Below are 23877 nucleotides of genomic sequence, written 5' to 3' on the forward strand. Positions count from 1 at the left end.
GTTTATGGTCATATCAATTTGACAAGCCATATATTGTCAAAAAACTTATCTGAATCAAATATGCTATGCTTATTTCTTAATCTACTGGAGTTTTACATAACATTTAAATGACTTGATAATATTAATCAGGTTTATATTTTCTTTTACATATATATTATGGGCCACAGAGTTTAAATTAGTGTTTAATTTCATATGAGATCATTAAAAACTGTCAAATTAAGATAATTTAAGTGTATTTCTTCCTAAGTACACTGCTTTCTGCCCTAAATTTATCTTCCACACAAAGCAAGTACCACAAGTGTCACATCCTTAAAAATTGCCTGAGTATAACATTAACAACTTACATCCAGTAGAGATCTGATAAAATATGACTGTTGGGTATATAAGACATCTTCATTTCCTCTAAAAGAAGTGGGTCCAGTATTTCATTTTGTAGCTGAATGGAATATTTATAAAAGGCTGGGAAGTGGGTAGGGGAAGGTGGGTATTTCTGTTTTCCTCATTTTGGCAGAGTAATAAAATTTGTGAAATTTAATGTTAACTTAACTTTCCTCTGTTATCTGGCCCCTTGACTATCAGAGTCACTAGGGGAAACATATAAGTGATTCACATCCCAGACTTTTTCCCAAGTACTATATGGCTAAGTACATGGAAATTTTCCACTTCTACTTCTGTTAAGACTACAAATCTGATGACAAAATATATGTAAAACTACTTATATTTTGATGACAAAATATATGTAAAACTACTTATATTAGAAACTGAAATAAAAGAAAAATTGAGAAATAAACTCAATAGTTTAAAATTTCCCATTCCAAGTGTATTATCATTCCAAGTGCAGAGATCTAAATACTATTTTTTTTTCTTTAAACATTAATTGTAACCTGAAACTAAAGCGGAACCATTTTCAGTTACATAAACATTAAACTTATTGGTCCAGTGATTTGCCTGCATATGCTACTGTTTTCTCACAACATTAGTGCTTAAATAATCTGTGTGTGTTTGTGTGTGTGTGTGTGTTTGTGTATACATATATAAACATATATATGTGTTTATATATAAACATATATATAAACATATATAATATATATATACATACATATCCTGCCAATTTTGAGGAATTCAAAGCTTACAGTCAATCAATTTGGCAAGTCATATAAATATTGTCAAAAAACTGATCTGAATCAAATATGCTTGTTTCTTAATCCATGGGAGTTTTACTCAGCATTTAGTTTTTTTCCATATAAATTATGGGCTACAGAGTTTAAATTAGTATTTGATTATACATGAGGAAATCATTTTTAAAAAAAGCCTCAAATTCAGATAACTTAAGGTAATGAATACACACACATATACATTGAAAGGACAAGGCAATGAAAATTTGCATTCCAACAAAGGTGGAAAATGAGGCGGTTTGGAAAGCAGCTTTCTGTACTACATTGTCCACTAGTTCTAAAAAAATACAGATACAATAGAAAAAGTAGAGGACATATTCATTAGCAAACCAACAGTTAAAAGTAACAGAGAAATGTGTTCACAAAATATATCCATCAGTACAATGATCATACTTCATCTAAATCAACACGTAGAAGAGATCCTCTGGAGAGAACTTTTGAGTAGCATTTCACTTCATTCATTCCTTTGGGCTCAGCCTCCAAGTGGACTCCTGGGGTTCTTCTGGAGGAAGTGTTCAGCACAATGGAAGAATCCAGGGCAGCACAGGAATGCATGACAGGCACTGCTAAATCTATATCTGCTACTTTCACAGAGACCTGCCCTTTCAGAACTTCTACTTTCTCACTGAGCTCATTCCTTTCTATTTGAAGAGCCTTGTGCAGCTTCTCTAACCGCTCCAATTTTATTTGAAAGACCTGATAATTTTTATCATGAATAGTTTTCTGTAAGAAAAGAAGATTTATGTATCATATTAAATATCAATTAGGTGATGGTATGCAAAATTGTGTAAACTGAGACACAATAAAAAAGTTGCTTTATCACCTCTTAAATCTCACTATCTAATGTGCTATTTTAAATATTTAAAACTATTCTTGCATGATGCAATAAAAAACTACCTTTGTCATATTTCCTTAAAGCAATCAAAATATACATTTTAAGTATTAAGTTGACTTAGTGAAATATGGACAAAATTAAGGCTTTTAATAAAAAATGCCCACAGAAGTTTTCCTATAGAAGCATAATGTTATAATTGTTAATTCACCTTTTTTATATAAAGTAATTTACCAAGGGAATGTACATCTACTCTCTGAAAAAAAAAATTTAACCTGACAACTGTCAATGTTAACTAGGATAATAAACCATATTATGGTTATTTTCTATAATCTAATAAGCTCTTCAGTAAAGAGCTAAATATATATTTAAAGTATGTAACATGGCCAGATGCAGTGGCTCACACCTGTAATCAAAGCACTTTTGGAGGCTGAGGTGTGTAGATCCAAGGTTGGGAGTCCAAAACTATCCTGACCAACACGGTGAAACCCCATCTCTACTATAAGTATAAAAATTAGCTGGGTGTGGTGGTATGCATCTGTAATGCCAGCTACTTGGAAGGTTGAGGTAGAAGAATCACTTGAGTGAAGGAGGAGAGGTTGCTGTGTGCTGAGATCATGCCACTGTATTCTACCCTGGGCAACAGGGCAAGACTCCATCACAAAACAAAATTAAAATTAAAATTAAAATTAAGTCCAACTATTAAGGGAAGATGCTATTTTCATTTGCTTGAAGATTTTCTACCCAAATGTAAGTAATTTTTGGCCACTTATTCTCATTAGTGAAGTCTAATAAGATGACTGTTAATTGCAAAATCTAACTAAATCAGTTCATTAAACATTATATCTACTATTAAATAATTATTGCTATAAATATTATAATTGGTATAATAAAAATAACTTGAGAAAATGTTTTAAAAAATGCCAACAGTATGAGTTCATTAAAATTGTTTTTACATGGATTTTTCTTCCTTTCAACCATTTTTCACAAAAGAATATTCCAACATTTTCTTATGAAATGTTATAAATTAATCCAATCAAGTTTACAAAAGTGAAAACTTAAGTGACTGCAAATGGTATACATCTCAGCTGTATTTACAGCAAACTTGGTAAAATGTACTTAGTTGCCTTTTGGAAATGCATAAATCAAAGTGGTAAACCAAGTGAAGTACCAGTTCATGTTCTCAGGGGAAATCTGAATAAAGCTATCTTTTCTAAAAGCAGAGCAAGTGACTTTCAAAGTCTTATTAGTTAAACTAGCAATGTCAGCATTGTTTGCATGTTTAGAATCACAAATTAGTGGGCAACACCAGAATATAATGAAGCAAAAAGCTACAAGGGAACAGGGAAGACAGTTTAAGAAGACTCAGTTTGTGTAAGGTCAACTTTCCTATAAAGGAAAGTAAAATCTAGATATGATAAAGTTGTCTACAATAAAATTTTGAGGTAATAACTATGTTGAGGGAAAGATGTTTATCATATATAAGAAAATCTAATTCACTGCAGGAAATAAAACATATAAATAAAACTTGTAGTTATTAGGCACACCTTCAGAAGGTAAAGACATACAGGGGATATTTAGTTAAGGCTAAATGATGATTTAGAGTAAGTACTGAAATAGGTAGGTACCCATTATTTAGTCATGTAAAATCTTCTTACCTCTTCAGCCATTTGCAGAAGTATGTTATTATTATTTTCCCATTTGGTACACCACATTACCATTTCTTTTTCCAGTTTTTTAATTTTCTTTGTCAGCTGTGAATCAACATGATTATAAATTTAAATTCTAAGTTTCATTTCTTGATCTACCACAGAAATCACTTTATAATGTTGTTCCCTTTCTCCATTAATGCACTATTCTCCAACAGTTGATATCTATATTGTCTTTATAAGAGTGTTATATATTTTGTGTTAGTAAAGCTTGTCTCAGAAGCTCCTACCATAAAAGCAGCAGTAACCAACCCAGAGGTTTCATATTAAAAGAAAACAAATTTGATGTCCATTATTTCAAGGGAATTAGCACATTGAAGCTATACTCTCTCAGTTCAGACTGGCATGTAGTTCATTTCAGCTGTGGAAAGCAGACCTGAGACCACCTACTCCCTAAGCACATGAAAAAATGTTCAAGAGTTTTCAGGAGAAATGACAAACTAATCCATTTCATCCTTGGAAGGATACACTATCAGCTCCAAAGCAGCACAAGAATCTGAAAGCAAATCAATGTAAGAACTAGAGGTAGTGTAATTTAGGTAAGTGATTGGGAAAGAAGTATTAAAATTTCTGAATCCTCAGCTTCACTTAATTCTTTTAATTCACAAGATTGTTTTATTTCAGATTTTGCTAAAAACCAAAATGGTCTAAAAATAAGTGGAGGAAGAAACTGTACTAGAAGAATCAAATTCCCAGAAACTGATAAAATTTAGTTTTATCCTTCAATAAGCTCTGTTCCAAATACATAATATAATAATATAACTCATTACCTGGTAATGAGCCAGGTAATGTTAGGGAAAATAAGGATAAGATAGAGCCAATCGATACCTGGTGCTTCGGGTTTACATACAAAACTGTATCACAAGTCAAACTCATACAAACCCCATGGGAAGAGCACCAGAAGATCTAAGCTAACTGTTGAACAACAGTAATCTTTACACCCACTAAGAAAAGGTGTAATTTTACAGCCTCTCCTTTCTTTGATAGTAAGTATATGCTACAATACATGTAACACTTCACTATGCTTAACAATCTTCTACTGTAGTCACAACTGAAAGGATGGGCAGGCAGAATTAATCTACTACTAAATCAAGTCTCCAAAGTACTCAGTCTAAAAACAAATGAAGGAAGTAGTTTCAGTATTTAACACAATCAAGCACTGACTTCAGTGAAGTATATGAGCTGTTTTTGCTCTTTTTACTTTTTACAATGAGAGAAAAGATATAGTAACGTTAAACAATTTATTGGTCATTTATAACACAAAAGTTACTAGATTAAAAAGTCTAACTAAACTCAACTACATAAGCTCTAATAATAATCATGACTAATATATATGGAATGTTTATGAATTTCCCAGACTCTAGTATGGTACTATCACCAATCGGCACATTTTGAAAAATTTCAACTCAGATAAATACCAAGGTAAATGACTTATACTAAGGAAATTACAAAGTTGAAGTAAGAGATCTATCTCAGTTTCAGAGTTCATGCTCCAACCCGCAGTGCTATGTGTTTATTTTGGGAGATAGTGAATAATGCTCTTTAAAATTGCTATTTTAACCTGTATTCTGAACTAGAATAACCCAGAACATTTTCTACAACTAACTTTAACAACTAGTTTAAATTTAATATTAAGAATACATCTAGTATATTGTGTGTATATATATTTTAAATTTCAAAGAGTAAAGATTTTCAGGTTTAGCTAGGTCCTCAGAAATAAAGCTATTTCTACCAAGATATATTATTACTTTTCTTGGCCTGGATTTTTAAAATAATTTAATGTAAATTTTTAATTTATATAAGGCTATGTGAAAGAACTGAGTACTTAACAGAGGTGATAAAATAAAAATCACCTACAAATAAACTGTCCTTAATGGAAGAGTTATCTTTTAATTATAATAGAAATCTCAGAATATCAAGATATCTAGTATTCTGGGGAAATTTCAGGGTAAAATGCCTGACTAAGTTGGTGAAAGTTTAAAGAAACAGATAATATCAGATTAATATAAACTCATATAAGTAGCAATTACGCTTTTGTTTTTGTTTTCTTTCAGAGACTGGGTCTACCTCTTTCACCCTGGCTGAAATACAGTGATCATGGCTCACTGTAGCCTCAACCTCCTGGCCTTAATTTTTCTACATCAGCCTCCCAAGTAGCTGGGATTACAAATGTACATCACTACACCTAACCAAGTATTTTTTTTTCCATGTAGAGCTATGGTACCGAGGCTGGTCTTAAACTCCTCTCCTCAGGCAATCCTCTTACCCAAGCCTCCCAAAATGCTGGGATTACAGGTATGAGCCACCATGTCTGGCCATAGTTATGCTTAAAATAGCCTGTTATATAAATTAATAATATTCTATTTAAAATATATAAATACCTTTTCAGTTTCCTGCTTGAAGGCTGTAAAGAGTTCATTGGTTTTTGCCATGGTAGTCTGGAATTCTTCAAACTTATCCATATAAAGGAAAAGCTATAGGAAAAATGATCATGTAGAGTTTCGGAAAAGCAACTTAAAACCCCAAAAGATTTTAAAAGAACACAGTAACTTTCAAAATAACATAATTAAACATCAGTTTTGATAAATTACTGAAACAACAACAGATGCACACACCCAATCCCTGGACTACAGAATATATTCCTGAAATTTTTATAACCCACTGAAAGGCACTGAAACTTCATTGTCTTAATAATCTGTAACTATAAATGTTAAAATGTAAAATCACTTATTAGCTCCACTCTAACTGTAATTAAAACTGAACCATAGTGTCATAGCTGTGAATTTCATATAACCATAATGCTTTGGGTATTACTGAGTCTCCTTACATTTGAAAAGATTTCCTTGTAAAAAGAGTACCCATTTGGAGTATTTAGTTTCCTTGAGAGTATCTAGATATTAGTTTAATATTAAGGCAACCACTTTCCTTTACATATACAGAAAAATAAACCAAAGCCAAATGGTTTGATAGGGGAGAAAATGAGTACAGGTACAGCTAAGAAAAAGATAACCTAAAAGAGATTGAAAAGCAATTTTTTTAACCCTATTATCATCTTAGACTTTTTAAAAATTCTAGCTGGAGGAATAACACTAACCAGCAAGCCATGAAGAACATTATATTTATTTACCCTTTTCTCATACTTACAACAGTGTTTCAGCAAAGTAGGGGTGAAAGCATGTTAGGAGTCATAACAGTGGGCTTCCAAGCAATCTACATTTTAAGAAAAGCTTTATATATGTAAGGCCTAACCTAGGGTTCAAGAGTGAACTGAATGATTTCATTTTAGACCAGAAAGAAATCCTTTAGAAGCTTAAGCAGTACATTATCTTCAGGAAACAGGCCCAGAATAATAAACTGTTTTGCTCAGGAAAAGGTAAAAAAGAATAAATAATATTCACAAACAACATCTTTCAACTTTCCCCAAGGTTGTATTAAAAATATTAAACAGAACCACTCGAATAAGACAATTCAGAGAATGATAGCACCCAACTGACTCATAGGCAGAGGGATGACCATAGAAATGGAACTTAGAAGCAAGCTCTGTCTGTGTGTGAAAGAGGAAGGGGTGTTGAAGATAGCAAAGTTACCAGTGATATTAGACTAGAAGAGAGAGTTATATGGCAGTCAAATCATGCTTATACAAAGAAAAGGGCATAGACCAGGATAAAGAGAAAAAGCAGAGATAAATGTAGGGGAACTGGCATATAATATATAATGATCAATTAACAGTCAAGAGTATGTCTATTATCTTGAATATTAACACTTCTATGTGTTAGGAGCATTTCCAGTCCCTTCTTATTTTGAAATAAAGAGTACATTGTTGGCCGGGCGCGGTGGCTCAAGCCTGTAATCCCAGCACTTTGGGAGGCCGAGGCGGGTGGATCATGAGGTCGAGAGATCGAGACCATCCTGGTCAACATGGTGAAACCCCGTCTCTACTAAAAGTGCAAAAAATTAGCTGGGCGTGGTGGCGCGTGCCTGTAATCCCAGCTACTCAGGAGGCTGAGGCAGGAGAATTGCCTGAACCCAGGAGGCAGAGGTTGCGGTGAGCCCAGATCGCGCCATTGCACTCCAGCCTGGGTAACAAGGGCGAAACTCCATCTCAAAAAAAAAAGAGTACATTGTTGTTAACTTATTAAAGCATTAGATCATTAGAAATTATTCCTTCTATTTCTATGTTTACACCCATTAGCTGGCCTCTCTTCATTACATTTTTCTACTACCATTCATTCCAATGTTTGGTTTTAATCTGCACTTGACTTCCCAGTGATTGCTTTTTTAGCACCTACTTATAAGGATATATGATATTTCTCATCTTGTATCTAGCTTATGTCACTTAACCTAATGTCTTCCTATTTTCACCCATGTTGTATAGAGGTATAAAATATCACATGTACCTCCAAAATATGTACATCTATTCTTTATCAATTAAAAAATATAGAGCAACCTAATGAACACACACAATTTGTTAGCAGGCACTTACCAGGCCTCTGAGGCTACTGGTCTGGAGTTAGGGGCAAGAGTAGTGGTTCAGGAAGTGAGGGAGTTGTTCTTGTTCTTGAGGGACATTAGAAATTAGCAGTTTGGGCAGGGTCCATTTACTAAAGGTGAAACATCCAGGTAAAGACTGTCACATCTGAAAGTTCAAGTGGGTAGCCCAGAGTGGATAGCCAGTAAGTGGCAGCTGTCATAGGACCTGAGCCTACGTCTATGGCTAGATTATAAAACAGCGCATCAAGGGATTACAAAGACTTTGAGTATCACCAACAACTCCTGAGAAATGACATCGTTTAACAGCAGAGAATAAGACACTCTAGAGAAAAACACTCACATTTAGGTACCACAAAAAAAGGTGATAGTAAAGGAAACAAAATAGTAGCTAAACAAGAGGATTCTATGGATATAAATCATAGGAAATAGAAACTTACTAGTGAGAGAAAAAGAACAGGCTGGGAATTTAGTAAGCGTCTGCTGGTGACTTCTTTTTCAACATTATCAGTGACTTCTACATTCAGGAACATCTTCCAAAGCCAGCTAGAAATTTTTTAACGTCTTCACATCAATTTACATAGACAACTGACTATAAAAAGGGGTTTAAAATTTCTACATAGTAGAAAATTCAAAAGACTTCTGATACTCAACCCTAAATTTCCACTATCAACTAGCTTGCTTTACCTAATATTGCTACATGTACAATGATCCCAGAGATAAACATCATTCCAAAGTGGTACTCATGAAGTTGTATGCAGTCTCAATGTTAGTGTATTTTAGCATTACAAGAATGATTACATAAATAAACATCTAACTACTCCTGCCTATAAAAACCAGGTTAATACTAAAACCGAGATATAGACTAATGGAACAGAACAGAGGCCTCGGAGGCAACACAACATGTCTACAACCATCTGATCTTTGACAAACCTGAAGAAAACAAGCAATGGGAAAAGGTTTCCCTGTTTAATAAATGGTGTTGAAAAAACTGGCTAGCAATGTGCAAAAAGCAGAAACTGGACCCCTTCCTGACACCTCACACTAAAATTAACTCTAGATGCATTAAATACTTTAACATAAGACCTAACACCATAAAAACCCTAGAAGACAATCTAGGCAAAACCATTCAGGACATAGGCGTAGGCAAGAACTTCATGACCAAAACACCAAAAGCATTGGCAACAAAAGCCAAAATAGACAAATGGGACCTAATCAAACTCCACAGCTTCTGCAGGGCAAAAGAAACACTCATTAGAGTGAATCAGCAACCAACAGAATGGGAAAAAATTTTTGCAGTTTACCCATCTGACAAAGGGCTGATAGCCAGAATTTACAAACAACTAAAACAGGTTTGCAAGAAAAAAACGTTCAAGTCCATTCAAAAGTCGGCAAAAGATATGAACAGACACTTTACAAAAGAAGACATACATGAGGCCAACAAACATATGAAAAAAATGCTCATCATCACTGGTCATTAGAGAAATGCAAACCAAAACTACATTGAGATACCATCTCACGCCAGTTAGAATGGCGATCATTAAAAAATCCGGACACAACAGATGCTGGAGAGGATGTGGAGAAATAGGAACAATTTTACACTGTCAGTGGGAGTGTAAATTAGTTCAAGCACTGTGGAAGACAGTGTGGCAATTCCTCAAGGACCTAGACATAGAAATTCCATTTGACCCAGCAATCCCATTACTGGGTATATATCCAAAGAATTATAAAATCATTCTACTATAAGGACTGGTGCACAGGAATGTTCATTGCAGCACTGTTCACAATAGCAAAGACCTGGAACCAACCCATATGCCCATCGATGATAGACTGGACAAGGAAAATGTGGCACATATACACCATGGAATACTATGCAGCCATCAAAAACGATGAGTTCATGTCCTTTGTAGGGACATGGATGAACCTGGAAACCATCATTCTCAGCAAACTGACACAAGAACAGAAAATCAAACACCGCATGTTCTCACTCATAGGCAGCTGTTGAACAATGAGAACACATGGACAACGGGAGGGGAGCACTACACACTGGGGTCTGTTGGGGGAAATAGTGGAGGGACAGCAGGGGGTGGGGAACTGGGGAGAGACAGCATGGGGAGAAATGCCAGATAGAGGTTATGGGGAAGAAGGCATCAAATCACACTGCCACGTGTGTACCTATGCAACAACCTTGCATGTTCTTCACATGTACCCCAAAACCTAAAATGCAATAAAATAAAAAAAAATAAATGAATTAAAAAAATAAAAAGATATGAACACACAGCATCTCCTTTGTATAAAAGCCAAACAGCATACAAAGACTAATGGGTGTCTAGACTGAAAAATAAAGAGAATCTCATCTTTTATGCATTTCTAATTTTATTTATTTATTTACATATTTTATTATTATGCTTTAAGTTCTGTGTTACATGCACAGAATGTACGTTTGTTACAGAGGTAACATGTCCTATGGTGGATTGCTGCATCCATCACTCCGTCATCTACATTAGGTAGTTTTCCTAATGCTATCCCTCCCCTATCCTCTTATCCCCTTCTGCACCTCCCCTAGTTTCCCACTAGGTGTTTCCTAACAAGGCCTGGTGTTGTGCCATGTTTTCCTCCCTGTGTCCATATGTTCTTAGGTTCAACACCCACTTATGAATGAGAACAAACAGTGTTTGTTTTTTTTGTTCTTACATCAGTTTGCTGAGAATGATGGTTTCCAGCTTTATCCATGTCCCTGCAAAAGACATGAATTTCATCTTTTTTTATGGTTGCATAGTACTGCATAGTTTGTATGTGCCACATTTTCTTTATCCAGTCTATCACTGATGGGCATTTGGGGTGGTTCAAGACTTTGCTATTGTGAACAGTGCTTCAACAAACAGATATGTGCATGTGTCTTTATAATAGAATACTTTACATTCCTTTGGGTGTATACCCAGCAATGATACTGCTGGATCAGCTGGTATTTCTATTTCTAGATCCTTGAAGAATCCCCACTCTGTCTTTTGCAATGAACTCCCACCAACAGTGTAAAAGCATTCCTATTTCTCCACATCCTCTCCAGCATCTGTCTCCAAATTTTTTTAATGATTGCCATTCTAAATGGTGTGAGATGGCATCTCAATATGGTTTTGATTTCCATTTCTCTAATGACCAGTGATGATAAGTTTTTTTTTGACATTTGTGGGCTGCATAAATGTCTTCTTTTGACAAGTGTCTGTTTATATCCTTTGCCCACTTTTTGATGGGGTTGTTTTTGTCTTGTAAATTTAAGTTTTTTGTGGATTCTGGATATTAGCCCTTTGTCAGATGGGTCGACTGCTAAAATTTTTTCCCATTCTATTGGTTGCCTGTTCTCTCTAATGATAGTTTCTTTTGTTGTGCAGAAGTTCTTTAGTTTAATTAGATTCCATTTGTCTATTTTGGCTTTTGTTATCATTGCTTTTGGTGTTTTAGTCATGAAGTCCTTGCCCATTCCTAGGCAAAACCATTCACAGCCCCACTATTTTTTTTAAAGAGCACACACACACAAATATTATGTGGAAGTAAGACTGTCTGACCATGTGTAATATTTTAAAATTGCATGCAGCTACCCCTAAGACAAGATTCTAAAGCCTCTAGAGAAAATATCTGGGAGAAAGGAAAGCAGACCCTCAAAACAGGCTGACCAGCCATCACAATCAACCTGGAACTAGGAGTGCCAAAATGAATAAAAATCATTTAAGATGCCAAAATGAAACAAAAACAAAACAAAACAAACAAACAACAACAACAACAAAAAACACCTCAAGGCTAATCAGAATGAATGGATCACCCTAAAAGAAGAGAAATTTCCCAAGAGGACATTGGGAAATTTGATTTGATACTCTATTCTAGTAATCAAAATTACTCTGTTTGATTACTAGAATAGAGTAATCAAATCTCTATTCTAGTCTGTGGTTGGGAACAAAGAGACATAAATTCTGCTATTCTCTGTTGTCAAGTTACCTGCTCTTTCAGTTGTACTTGTTGTTGTTTCATTTCTTCATATTTGTGCCTCGATTCTGTTGCTTCTTTTAATAACTAGAAAACAGAAACATTCTGATAGAATACTAAAAAAATCATAAACATGATTAAAATGTCTAACAACCAAATAGAATTAATCTTCCACTAATTATCCTGGCAACAATGACAGGTCAATCCAATTATCTCAATATCTAACTACCTGTAACTTTAATCTGCTCTACTAGTAAACACTTAGAAATGTAGTAATAATTTCTTAAGGAGAAAAAGTTCCATAGAAGCATAATAAAGTTTACAATACTCAGTGTTGAAATTTTGGGTTTTACATGAGAATAACTAGACATCTACACTTATAAACAGAAAACATAGCTAGGAATCTTGACATTATCTAGGTCATTTAGAAAGTCCCTCAACTCTGTAGGAGACAAGAAAAGGTTAAAAGAATATATAGCAAAGCAGTAAAAATACAGATCTAGATTCTGATCATTTTTTACAACCACAAGCAAGGAACAGCTAAGAGAAGAAAAGAGGGTAGTTAATATGTAAGTTTTCCAGAAATATAGATAATGAAGATGCTTAGTAAGCAGCTGTGGAATTAAGACACTGATTTTCTGAGTTAAAATGTCACACATTATGTAAATAAGCCTTAAACCACTGAATATACAATATACAAAATTGTGTATATACCTATGAATATACGTAGGTATATACACAATTTATACCTCAAGTTGAAATGTGCAATTGTTTCATTAGTTGTACACTTGATATTTGTCAGCTTGCAATGAAGGTCCATGCTGTGTAAAAAATTGATCTCTCTAAACTCTAGACTCATCTAGCATAGGCTCGGTGAGGCTTAAATGAGAAAAACACTAATGAACTAAATATTCATAACATGCTCTACTCAGGGCCTACATTTCTTGAATGAAGAAAATTAATATTCCACATTATTAAAATCATTTGCCACACTTTTCATTTATAGAATATAGTTCCATTTGCATATATGTAGTTCCATTTCCATTTTAGCATATAGTTCATTTGTATGAGTAAACACATAAACTCAACATTTTTTTCCAAGTTCTCAATTATGGACAGACAAAATATCAATACCAATTCTACCAACAATGCTGACTAGATATAGATTATTTTTCAAATGTTACCAGAAAATTATACTAGACTATAATAAATCAAAGTAATCATCTACCAATTTTTAAGATGCTCATTTTTTAAAAAATGTAATACTAGATAGGAGACTCATGTTCAGTAAGCTTGGTATAAAATTTAACTGTCCCTAACTCTCAAGACCTATCTTGCCTAATAACTGACACAATTCTTTAAGTTGGTGACCACTATACAGAAATCAAGATTATATTGTTTTTCCATTAATTTAAGCTTATCTCCAGTAAGTTCATATAAAAATTTCATCAGAAATAAAAAGCTTGATGTATTTTGACAGACACATAGACACACACATACATACTCTCTTTTTCACATATCCCAAATCCAGAGAGTAAAAAAAAATGCATGCCTTGTCACCATGTTAAATGAAGAGTTTGTTCTAAATGACTTTGGCTATAATTTTGGCATTTTTCCCCCAAGAAGTAGAACTTACAAACTCTCTCTCTCTCTGGTATCTTCCATCAGCTTCTTTTATCAGCTCTGCTGTTTGTCGAAGTCTGGCATCCACACACTGTTGTTGTAATTCTTTATGTTTAAATGCTTTATTAATTTGCTATGAGAAAACAGAATTTCTTCCATCACTTACCAAAGAAAAAAATACAATGGGGAGAAAATATAACACAAATTTCTAGAACCCTGCTTACCCTTCTTTTCTGCTGCTACCACTGTAGCTAAGAACACTGGTGCCATCTGTCCCTATCACTGCATTACTGGCTACGAAATATCATTTTGCAAACTATTCCAAACTGGAAAGAGCATAGCCTTCTAAATGCTGTCCCATGCCCCACCCTATCAGACATGGGCTGTCCTCATCATCATCATTATATTTCCTGCTGCTTCCTTATAAGGGGGGGAAAAAAAAAAGGCTGATATTTTTATCAAGAAAAAGATGGATAAAGGGATCAAAATATCCAATTCATTTGTTATATACATAATTCCTGGACATTTTTTTTTTCCACAAAATCTTCTGAAATTCCTTAATTGTAGGTAGCCTGATAAAATGATAAAAATGGCCTAGAGCAAATCCTAGTTGATTGTATATTCCAGGACAAACTCTTCTGGTGAAATAGTTCCTTTATCTGCAAAGGTAGATGACTATACCTAACTTGCAGAGTTGCTGTGCAAATCTATTGCAAGCATTAAACTGTGTAAGGTGCTTGATGCCTGGCACATATTAAACATTTGATAAAAGCCTGTTATTATTTTAAAACTACATTATTAAGTGTTTACATATGTACAATAAACTCATAAAATTCCTTCACACATGAAGACTCCATGTGAAGGAAGAAATGCTAGGTGAAAATAATGTATCCAAATTAAGTTTTGAGGAGACTGCAACAGTTAATATGTCTTAAAAGGCAACTGATATTATCACTATTCAATTATTTTCTGACAAAAGAAAAAATCTAATATCTAAACAAGATGTATAGCTAGTACAAGTTGAACATATGTACTCTACCCATCTGCTACTTCTATAGCAAATTTGGAGAGTTTAATACAGTTAAAATAATATAAATTTTAAATAGTAAAATAATAAATATAAAAAATACAATCATTTTTAATACCATTACTAAAAACAACAGAATTTAAAGAGTCGTTTTAAAGAAAGCTGAGGGATTTATAAAACAAATTTAATGTTCAAAAGTTCACTATATAGGCCGAAAAAATTTCTTTAATAAATGCATTCCAAGGAGCAAAAAAGGATGAGAAGTCTGTATACTAGAAAGATTTGAGATATAATAAAACAATAAAATGTTATGAACCCTATTTTGATCTTGATATAAATAATCCTAAGAAAAAGAGAAGTAACAAGACATTTGAACTATAAAGTGACAACATGTGTAATTACATAATAATTGTTTAATTTTTTGGTGTAAAAATAGTACTGTGCTTATGGCTTAAAAAGAATCACTTCATGATGTACATTCCAATAATAATAAATATAGTGATATAACATCTTGGATTGGCTTTAAAAAACAAGAGTTGCTAGAAACAAAAGTAAATAATTACTGAAGCCAAGTGATATATTCTACTATAAATTAACAATTTCCCTAATAAATTTGAAACCTTGCTGAAACACAGAAAAAGATGGTTTAAAAGATACTCAAAATCTTAAACAAAAATGTTTTCAAAAGTAGCATGGAAATGTGTAAATTAAACTAAATATTTGATATACATAATACAATATGTATTGTTTTAATGCATTTAAGTTGTCATATTCTTTTTATTTGCAATTTTTATCTATTTAGCAAAGAATTCAACATGTATTTTACTAGCTTCAGGCATAATAAAGGGGATGCATCCTTTGAAAATAAAATCACCCTATCTATTTGACATCTAAAAGTTTAAAAAAAAACACTTAAATAAGCAGGTTATCACCTATTTGCTTTTCATTTAGACATCATACAACTTCCACATCAATTTGTAAAATAACACCAATGACCAAATTCAGCAACTATGAATCTTCTAGCAACCTTTTTACTTCACTTATTACACAATCAATACAACTAGGTGATGAGTAATTAGTAACTTATTTATTCTCACAAATAGCACAATTTTTGTACTCAGTATAGTATAGTAGAGTGCAATGGTGCTATATGTTGTACAGATTGTCATAAAAATCTGAGATACAGAGTATTTTGAGAACAAATCTGTATTAGATGGGATAAGAGAAAAAAAAAAATCTGTACTATAATCACAATCTGGTAGTATCATTTGGGAGACAAGTGGTACATATCTCCTGGAAGTCACTTCACCTACTAAATCCACTGACATTGGGCCAAGTGATGCTCCAATTTAGTCATTCTGTTTACTTGTTCCTACTCTTTTCCTAATAAACATGTAATTTCCACTGTGCATACACAGAAGTTCTAAAATGCTGGCCTGTGAAATAATTATTATTTTATAGTATGGTGAAGCTTTTGCCACTTGTGAACAGCTATCTATAAACAAACCAAATGTTATTTACCTCTTCCCTCAGTGCATATTGGTCTGTGAGCTTGTTCAGTTTCTCTCCCAGTTCAATGTTCTCCTCCTGGAGTTTGGTATTGTGTATTTCGTGCTGTTCCAGCTGGGCTTGGATTTCAGTTAAAGTAATTTGGAAATGTGCGGTAGCTTCTTTAAGACCTTCTTCCTCCTTTTTTCTCTGCTGCATATGTTCTTTCTTATTATCCAAAATAATGTATGTTAAAAGTATAGACCTATAGATAAAACTCTCAAAAAAGAACCTATTTCTATGTGAGTTCATTTATTGCTGCCATGAGGTATTGCTTTTAAACTATAACTCCTCCCCCTTATGATCAGAAAGCTCTAATTTAAAAGCAAGCAGCTTTTTCTAAGTAGATAGAGAAAAGCAAATGCCTTGCTATTAAATAAGTATTATCTGATAATCCATATATTCACTATATTATTATATGTAAGTAAGGTGCTTCTCCACAGTTTCTTCCACGTTATTTCCCCAAATGTCACCTTCACTGGTTAGGCAGTATATCATCCTACATCAACCTGAAGGTCTTGCAGCTTACTCTCTGAGGCACATTTTTCATTTTCTAAGGGGGAAGAGACAAACTAAATCATTACTTTACAAAGTTTACTTTCAAAATCATACTAGGTTACAGTTTCCAAAGATCTGTCTAAATAGTTATCACTCCAGTCTAAATGTTGACAGTGCTATCTAGTTTTATTATATTTAAATCCAAGGTTTCAAACTCAAGGGGAAAAAACCTTATAGGTAAGACCCTATGTCATGAGCTGTCCTATGTTTTTGAGACGTTACTGTGATGAAGGTGATACAGTTCCATCCAATTAATATTGCAACTATACACCCCATCCCCAGCAATACCACAGAGTCAGATAAATTATTCTGATGGGTGGGAAATTCTTTCCAAGATTTCTGCTTTTTACTTCCGTTATTGAGGAAAAACTGTCACACTTCCTCCCTCTTCCACTATAATCAGCCTAGTTTTAAGTAGTATTCTAAAAGTATTTAGCATCCAAATAGCCAAAGATGGTGGAATGTAGTTTAGCAATCTATCCTGGTAACTTTTATAGTAGAGCTCTACAATGTGTTTTTCCTTCTCACACTCACACTGACTATGGCTACTGGTTTCTTCATTTCAGTCAATATTTTCACTCATTACCAAAAGAGGACAGAGTAATCAGCTACAGTAAGGTCAGCGAAAAATCTGGCATCTTTGAGCTTTTTAATCAGGAGAGCTGTGAACATAAAATCAATGTCATCTAGACTGTTAAGATCAAGTATATAGTACACTAAGGTAGAAATTATCCTCAAATCTGAAACTAAAATTTACATAGAAAAAGGTCTTAAATTCAGAATTACCTCACAGGTAGCACCAGCTCAAGCCAAACAGAAAAGGTATTTCTGTTTTGAGAACTCCACAAAGTCCTCTGCTTAGGAATTCGATGTACTAGCACAAGTGTACGTGAGCCAGTTAACTGACAGCCATTATAGTAATTAATTCCCATTAAAAGAAGTAGAACATGAATTTATTTCAAGCAGATACAAGGCGATTATAAAAGCAGCCTAAGTAGTTCCTGAAACCCAGTAAAATAAACCAACTAACCTTTAATGTCTTATTTTGACGCTGAAGTTCCCTGCAAAGTGACTCTAGCTTGCTTCTTGCCAAGAGGGTCTTGCTGTGTTCACTCTGCAGATGAACTTTCTCTTTGATAATGTGAGCTTGCTTTTTCTGCAGAATTTTCATTTGCCTCTGAACATTCCTCCTTTCCTCCAGCTAAAATTAATAACCACTTTACATTTAGAAAGTACAGTAAGAATGAGTTACAGCTCTAAACTGCAATTACAGCCGTGGAACATTTTATGTTCCTATCTTTTCTAATAACAGGAAAGTATATAAATAATTTTATGTAGCAAGAAAGGTAATCTTAACCTCCATTTTTTATTAGTAAAAACAACTTTTTAATGAAAAACTTCTTTCAAACTAAAACAATTTAGTTTTACTGTTCTACAAGAGCTACTTTACTGAAACAGCTACCAAAATTAGAACACAAGATGCAATGGTCAAGATTAATCAGTAAATTCAGTTTTAGATTATAATAAATGATTCCATTTTATACTACCAGAAAACACAGTGACCTTCCTGATAATTGAGTAAAGGTTTTATGAAAAATAAAACATTGGCAAGGCAAACATTTCAAGAGAGAATTACATATCAAGAAACCTATCAAACCATCCTTTCAGGCAATATTCTTACACCTATTAAGAACACCTTTATTGGCCTGGGATGGTGGTTCATGACTATAATCTCACTCAACACTATGGCAAGTTGAGGTAGGATGATCACTTGAGCCCCAGAGTTCACGATCGGCTGGGAAACATACCAAAACTCCATCTGTACAAAATTTTTTAAAAAATTAGCCATGCATGCTCGTGCATACTTGTAGTGCCAAGTACTCAGGAGGCTGATATAGAAAAATTGCTTCACCACAGGAGTCCAAGGCTGTAGTGAATTGTGCTTGCACCACAGCACACCAGCCTGAATGACGGTGCAAGACTTTAAAATAAATAAATGAATAAACAATGCAGTATTTTAGTAACTCCCACCTCTACCATGGCCAATTTTAAAAAGCGCTCTTTTTCAGATCTACTAAATCAGAATCTGCAATTTGACAATCCTTGTGTAATTTCTGTGTGTTTGAGAATCACACTAGTCCACCAAGCTACACTACATGCAGTCAATTTGCTCTTTCTTCTCTAAATCTTTCCTCGCTGATTGGTGGTAGGAAATCTCCTAACCTTCTAGTACACTGCTTTTTCTACCAGAATTTTGTCAATCTTTTATCTTCTTTGTGTCTATCTTCTTTTTCTAGCATTTCTTCTATGATTTTCTTCACATTGATATAAAAATTAAGACTGCCTTTTATATCTAATGGAAACATTCATTTCCTGAACACAGCAATCAACAGTCTTATTTTCTGCATTATTGCTTTTGGACAGTTCTAAGTTATTTGCTTTTACGCTCAGGGATTCCTGCTTCTCAAAATATCAGAAGATGCCAAAGTGATGACAAGTTGGTGGCACCTGAAGATTCCAGCTAAGTGAAGTAAATACAGACCACTTTAGAAAATAGTAAGTATTATTGTTGCAGCTTTATTCTTAGAGCTGATTATTAGCTAAATATTTGTTTTGTGCATTTAAGTTATGAAATTGCTTCCTTACCATTATTCAAAAACGTACAAAACCATCAGTGATAATTCCCAAAAATGTTTCACAAAACAGAAATTTAGCATTTACATTAATTATAAAAATTTCTCATGATTCTTTAAAAAGTTCTACATCTTTCTCATTATTTGCTTTACAAAGGTTAGAAGGGTTTCCCTGTTGAGAATGTTTCCATAATCTCCAAAAAAGAATTTTATTTGAAATCATATAGGTCAAAACAAACACTTTAATGAGGTGAACTTCTCTGGAAGATGGAAAAAGGAACAATATTTGGTATACAGTAGATATTAAATAAAATATTTCCTGAGACACAGTACAATTTTACTAAACAATTTTATCTAACTCACATTTTTGCGTGTGTGTTTGTGTGATGGAGTCTTGCTCTGTTGCCCAGAATAGAGTGTAGTGGTGCAATCTTGGCTCACTGCAATCTCTACCTCCTTAGTTCAAGCGATTCTCTTGCCCCAGCCTCCTACGTAGCTGGGACAACAGGCATGTGCCACCATGCCCAGCTAATGGGGTTTCATCATGTTGGCCAGAATGGTCTCGATCTCTTGACTTGTGATCCACCTGCCTCGGCCTCCCAAAGTGATGGTATTACAGGCGTGAGCCACAGTGCCTGGCACTAACTCACAATATTAATCAACAATAGCTAGAGCTTGTGCAGAATTGCAGAATTCCTTTAGGAAATTTTAAATACAGAAGCGATTTTCTTCCAATTGTCACACATCTTAAGTATATTAAAAAAAGTGCTGATGTAGAACTAAAGCTGACTGAATTTTAGGAAATTTATTTCATATTTCAAAAAGTATTATAATGTTCTATATATCATTTTACAAGATGACATCACACACATACCAATAATAAGTAGTAAAGAAAATTATTTTCTTCAATTTTGAGACAAATGTCATTTTATATTTAAAGATACATCAAAATTACATTTTAAAATCTTATCAAGCACACATATATTTTATTATATTTTATGTGATCCTTGCTCCATTGAATAAATACTCACAAGATCAGCATATTTCTTACAGAGAGCTGCCAGCTTCTCCTCTGGAGTTGAAAGAATGTTTAGGGCTTGCATCAATAATAAAACTTCTTTTCCTGATGATTAATAAGATTAAGACAAGTACCAGAAGAAGGCTGAAATCAATCCAATCTGTAAATTCCATGTAAATGTCTATATTGAGACATCCACAGTAAAATATTACAGCTCTAATTAAAAACAGATTTACCTATTAAATTCAGGAAACTTTTAAACAATTGTGATTTAGCAGGTACTTCCTCTAACTGCACAGATTTCTTCATTTACCGAGCACCACTACTAGCTATTTAGCCCTTAAACAAACTGAAGGATAATTACTGCAAGCTTAAGAACAACTCTTGCCTAACCACTATTTAGACACTAATATTCCAAGTTAAGATATTTAAAAGGGCAAAGAATAAAGTTTCCTGATAGTCAAGTACAACTATACAAGGATGGTTAGTTGCTATGCACTAAGATGCACATAATGTTTTATAACGTAATTTTTGCTACAAACAATTTAAACAAGTTATGATTGGGATGATCTATTAAGCATATTCTAGGTGTCAAGTTTAGTTCATAAAAAAAGGAAGTCCAAACAGCTCTTCCCTTGAGGAAAAGTTTTCAAAGAGTACTACAATAACATTGGAATGGAGAAGCAAGTAGCTGCAAGAGAAAGGGTTAAACGGTGCCTCAAAATACATAATAATGTTCTACTGGTAAAAACGGGGATAGGTGCCTTTTGATTTGTTCTCTATCTCATATATAACACAGTTCTTTAAAAAATAAGCTTTAGAAAACCTTTACTTCTGGTATACTTTCGTGAGTATGTTTGAGGGAAGGAAAACAGGCTGATTCCAAATAATACCTTTTTCTGCACATAAAATTTTAGTACTAGCTGGGCGCAGTGGCTCACGCTTGTAATCCCAGCACTTTGGGAGGCCGAGGTGGGTGGATCATGAGGTCAAGAGATCAAGACCATCTTAGTCAACATGGTGAAACCCTGTCTCTACTAAAAATTACAAAAAAATTAGCTGGGCATGGTGGCGTGTGCCTGTAATCCCAGCTGCTCGGGAAGCTGAGGCAGGAGAATTGCCTGAACCCAGGAGGTGGAGGTTGTGGTGAGCTGAGATGGCGCCATTGCACTCCAGCCTGGGTAACAAGAGCGAAACTCCGTCTCAAAAAAAAAAAAAAAAAAAAAATTTTAGTACTAAATTCTGTTCTCATTCACACCAAAGCCAAGTAAGAAAGAAAAGCTGAGCAAGTTAAGTAGCTCACCTGTAATCCTGACACTTGGAAAAGCCAAGGCCAGAGGACTGCTACAGGACAGTATACTAAGACCAGCTTGGGCAATATAATGAGACCCTGCTTTACAAAAAATAAAAATAAAAAATTAGCCATGTGTGGTAGTGTGTGCCTGTAGTCCCAGTACTCTAGAGTCTGAAGTGAGATGATCATGAGCCTGGGAGTTCAAGGCTGTCAAGAGCCATGACTGTATCACTGCACTCCCGCCTGGGTGATAGGGCAAGATCCTGTCTCTGTAGAAAATAAATAAATAAATATTGTTATTGAATGTGTATGTAGAAGAAACAACTGTAATATAACCTGCATTTTCGTAAAGATTTTCATTTTAAACTATTTTAAGAGTTTAACCTCAAGCTATATTTTACATATATACATGGGGCTATCAATTTTGAAGATATCTATCTTATTTGCAAGGAATTACAATTACTTTATGTATTATTATACAGTTTTTAATCTTCCAGAATAACAGAAAATGAAGTTGGAAGAAAAATTCTAAGTTTATAGTCATATATAAAAGTCACTTATTAATGTAAATGTTAGTACAAAAAGGATGAAACATTGAGGGCAACTAATAAGGTATTTCAGATTTCAGTCATGAACTGTGTGACAGATCATAGTCTTAATCCTAACTGTTACACTAACGGAATAGAAGGGATAAACCAACTTCTAAAAATCACTTTTATTTAACTCTTTCTAAATTACAGGTAACATTATATCCTCTTTAAATTTCAGTGAATTATCTTTTAAGCAAAATTCACATACATGTTGTTTTCATACTAATTATTGGTTCAATTATTTTCAAATGTACAAAAAGCAATATAAATCAAATATAATTTTATCAAAATCTCTCCAAAATTTCTTAAAACACCGGTTCTTGCTACACAGAGAAATAACTAAGGTTCTTATAACTGGACTTCATATTTTGCTATTTCTGCTCTCTTCACATAACTGCAGATGTTAGGTTGGCTAAACGAACTGAAGAAACAGGTCTCCTTGGCAACATCTAGCTCCAAACAGGCCAAGGTCATAATCACTTGTGCTGCAACAAACATAAAACCAAAATACTAGTATGTGATAACATCCAGTCACAGAGCAGAGGTCATTACCTAAGACTTTTTCTTTGTTCCTGTTGCATTCCAAATCTTGTTGACCACAGGGAGGGACTGTTTCTTGCTCAGGAGGCTGCTTTCTTGACTTTTGTGTGCAGTGTACTGGGCTCACCCCACCCCTGTTCTTTGCTATAAAGTCAACTTCTTTGTCTTCCAGTAAATGCTTATTACTTGTGCCACCATGGTTTGAGTGTTGATGTTGAAGAATATCGTTTGATACTGAGTTACACAACACACCTGCTTCCTCTCTTAAACCACAAATTCCAGCTTGTTCCATTATGCTATTCACAATCTAGACGGACAGAGAGTGAGCAAAAAGGTTGAGGAAAGAGTTAAATCAAATGTTATTAAGAAAAGTAAGTACTGCTAAAAAGTACAATTTTCCATCCCATTATGCTTTACTACTTTTTGCATACCTGACAATCAACAACCAGGTCATAGAACCCGACAGTTTCTTTTTCTTTTCAAAGTGTTGTTTTAAAAATAGCACTACTTCTTAACAATCTAAAGTAAATACGGTACTTTGTAAGTTTCACAGAGAGGTGACCTAATTGCAAAGTACAAAGATATTACAATTAAATCATTACAAGTTACTATCATATAATAGTAGCATAAGATAATCCAAGGCTCAATTCTCCACAGAACAGCGAGAGCTGGCAAATTTGTCATGATCAACTTTTTCAGATTTCTACAATCTTTTAAAAACTTTTCAACACAGGGGAACCTTAATGAATAAAAAAGTTGGTTTTTCCATAATAGAGAACTGTAAGATTTTTCATTTGCTGCCTAACATCCACACTCCCTAAGATAATGGTAGCCTGCAGGACTTCTGGTGAAAATTGCTAGTGC

The 23877-nt window shown here is 34.0% G+C and overlaps 1 protein-coding gene across 1 annotated transcript in view; it reads right to left on the reverse strand.

The window, feature by feature from the left end:
- Positions 1-1095: 1095 nt before the first annotated feature.
- Positions 1096-23877, reverse strand: part of LOC141582945 (gamma-taxilin-like) — a 38917-nt gene continuing 16135 nt past the window's right edge. Inside the window, exons 2-10 of the mRNA XM_074392398.1 lie at positions 23026-23320; positions 20603-20694; positions 17969-18139; positions 16354-16548; positions 13819-13938; positions 12195-12269; positions 6098-6190; positions 3666-3761; positions 1096-1898 (exon numbers count right to left, since the gene is read on the reverse strand). Coding sequence (XP_074248499.1) covers positions 1563-1898; positions 3666-3761; positions 6098-6190; positions 12195-12269; positions 13819-13938; positions 16354-16548; positions 17969-18139; positions 20603-20694; positions 23026-23305 — 1458 coding nt within the window. The 5' untranslated portion in view covers positions 23306-23320 and the 3' untranslated portion in view covers positions 1096-1562. The remainder of the gene's footprint in view (positions 1899-3665; positions 3762-6097; positions 6191-12194; positions 12270-13818; positions 13939-16353; positions 16549-17968; positions 18140-20602; positions 20695-23025; positions 23321-23877) is intronic.

This window comes from Saimiri boliviensis, chromosome Y, assembly GCF_048565385.1.
Source record: "Saimiri boliviensis isolate mSaiBol1 chromosome Y, mSaiBol1.pri, whole genome shotgun sequence".
NCBI lineage: Eukaryota > Metazoa > Chordata > Mammalia > Primates > Cebidae > Saimiri > Saimiri boliviensis.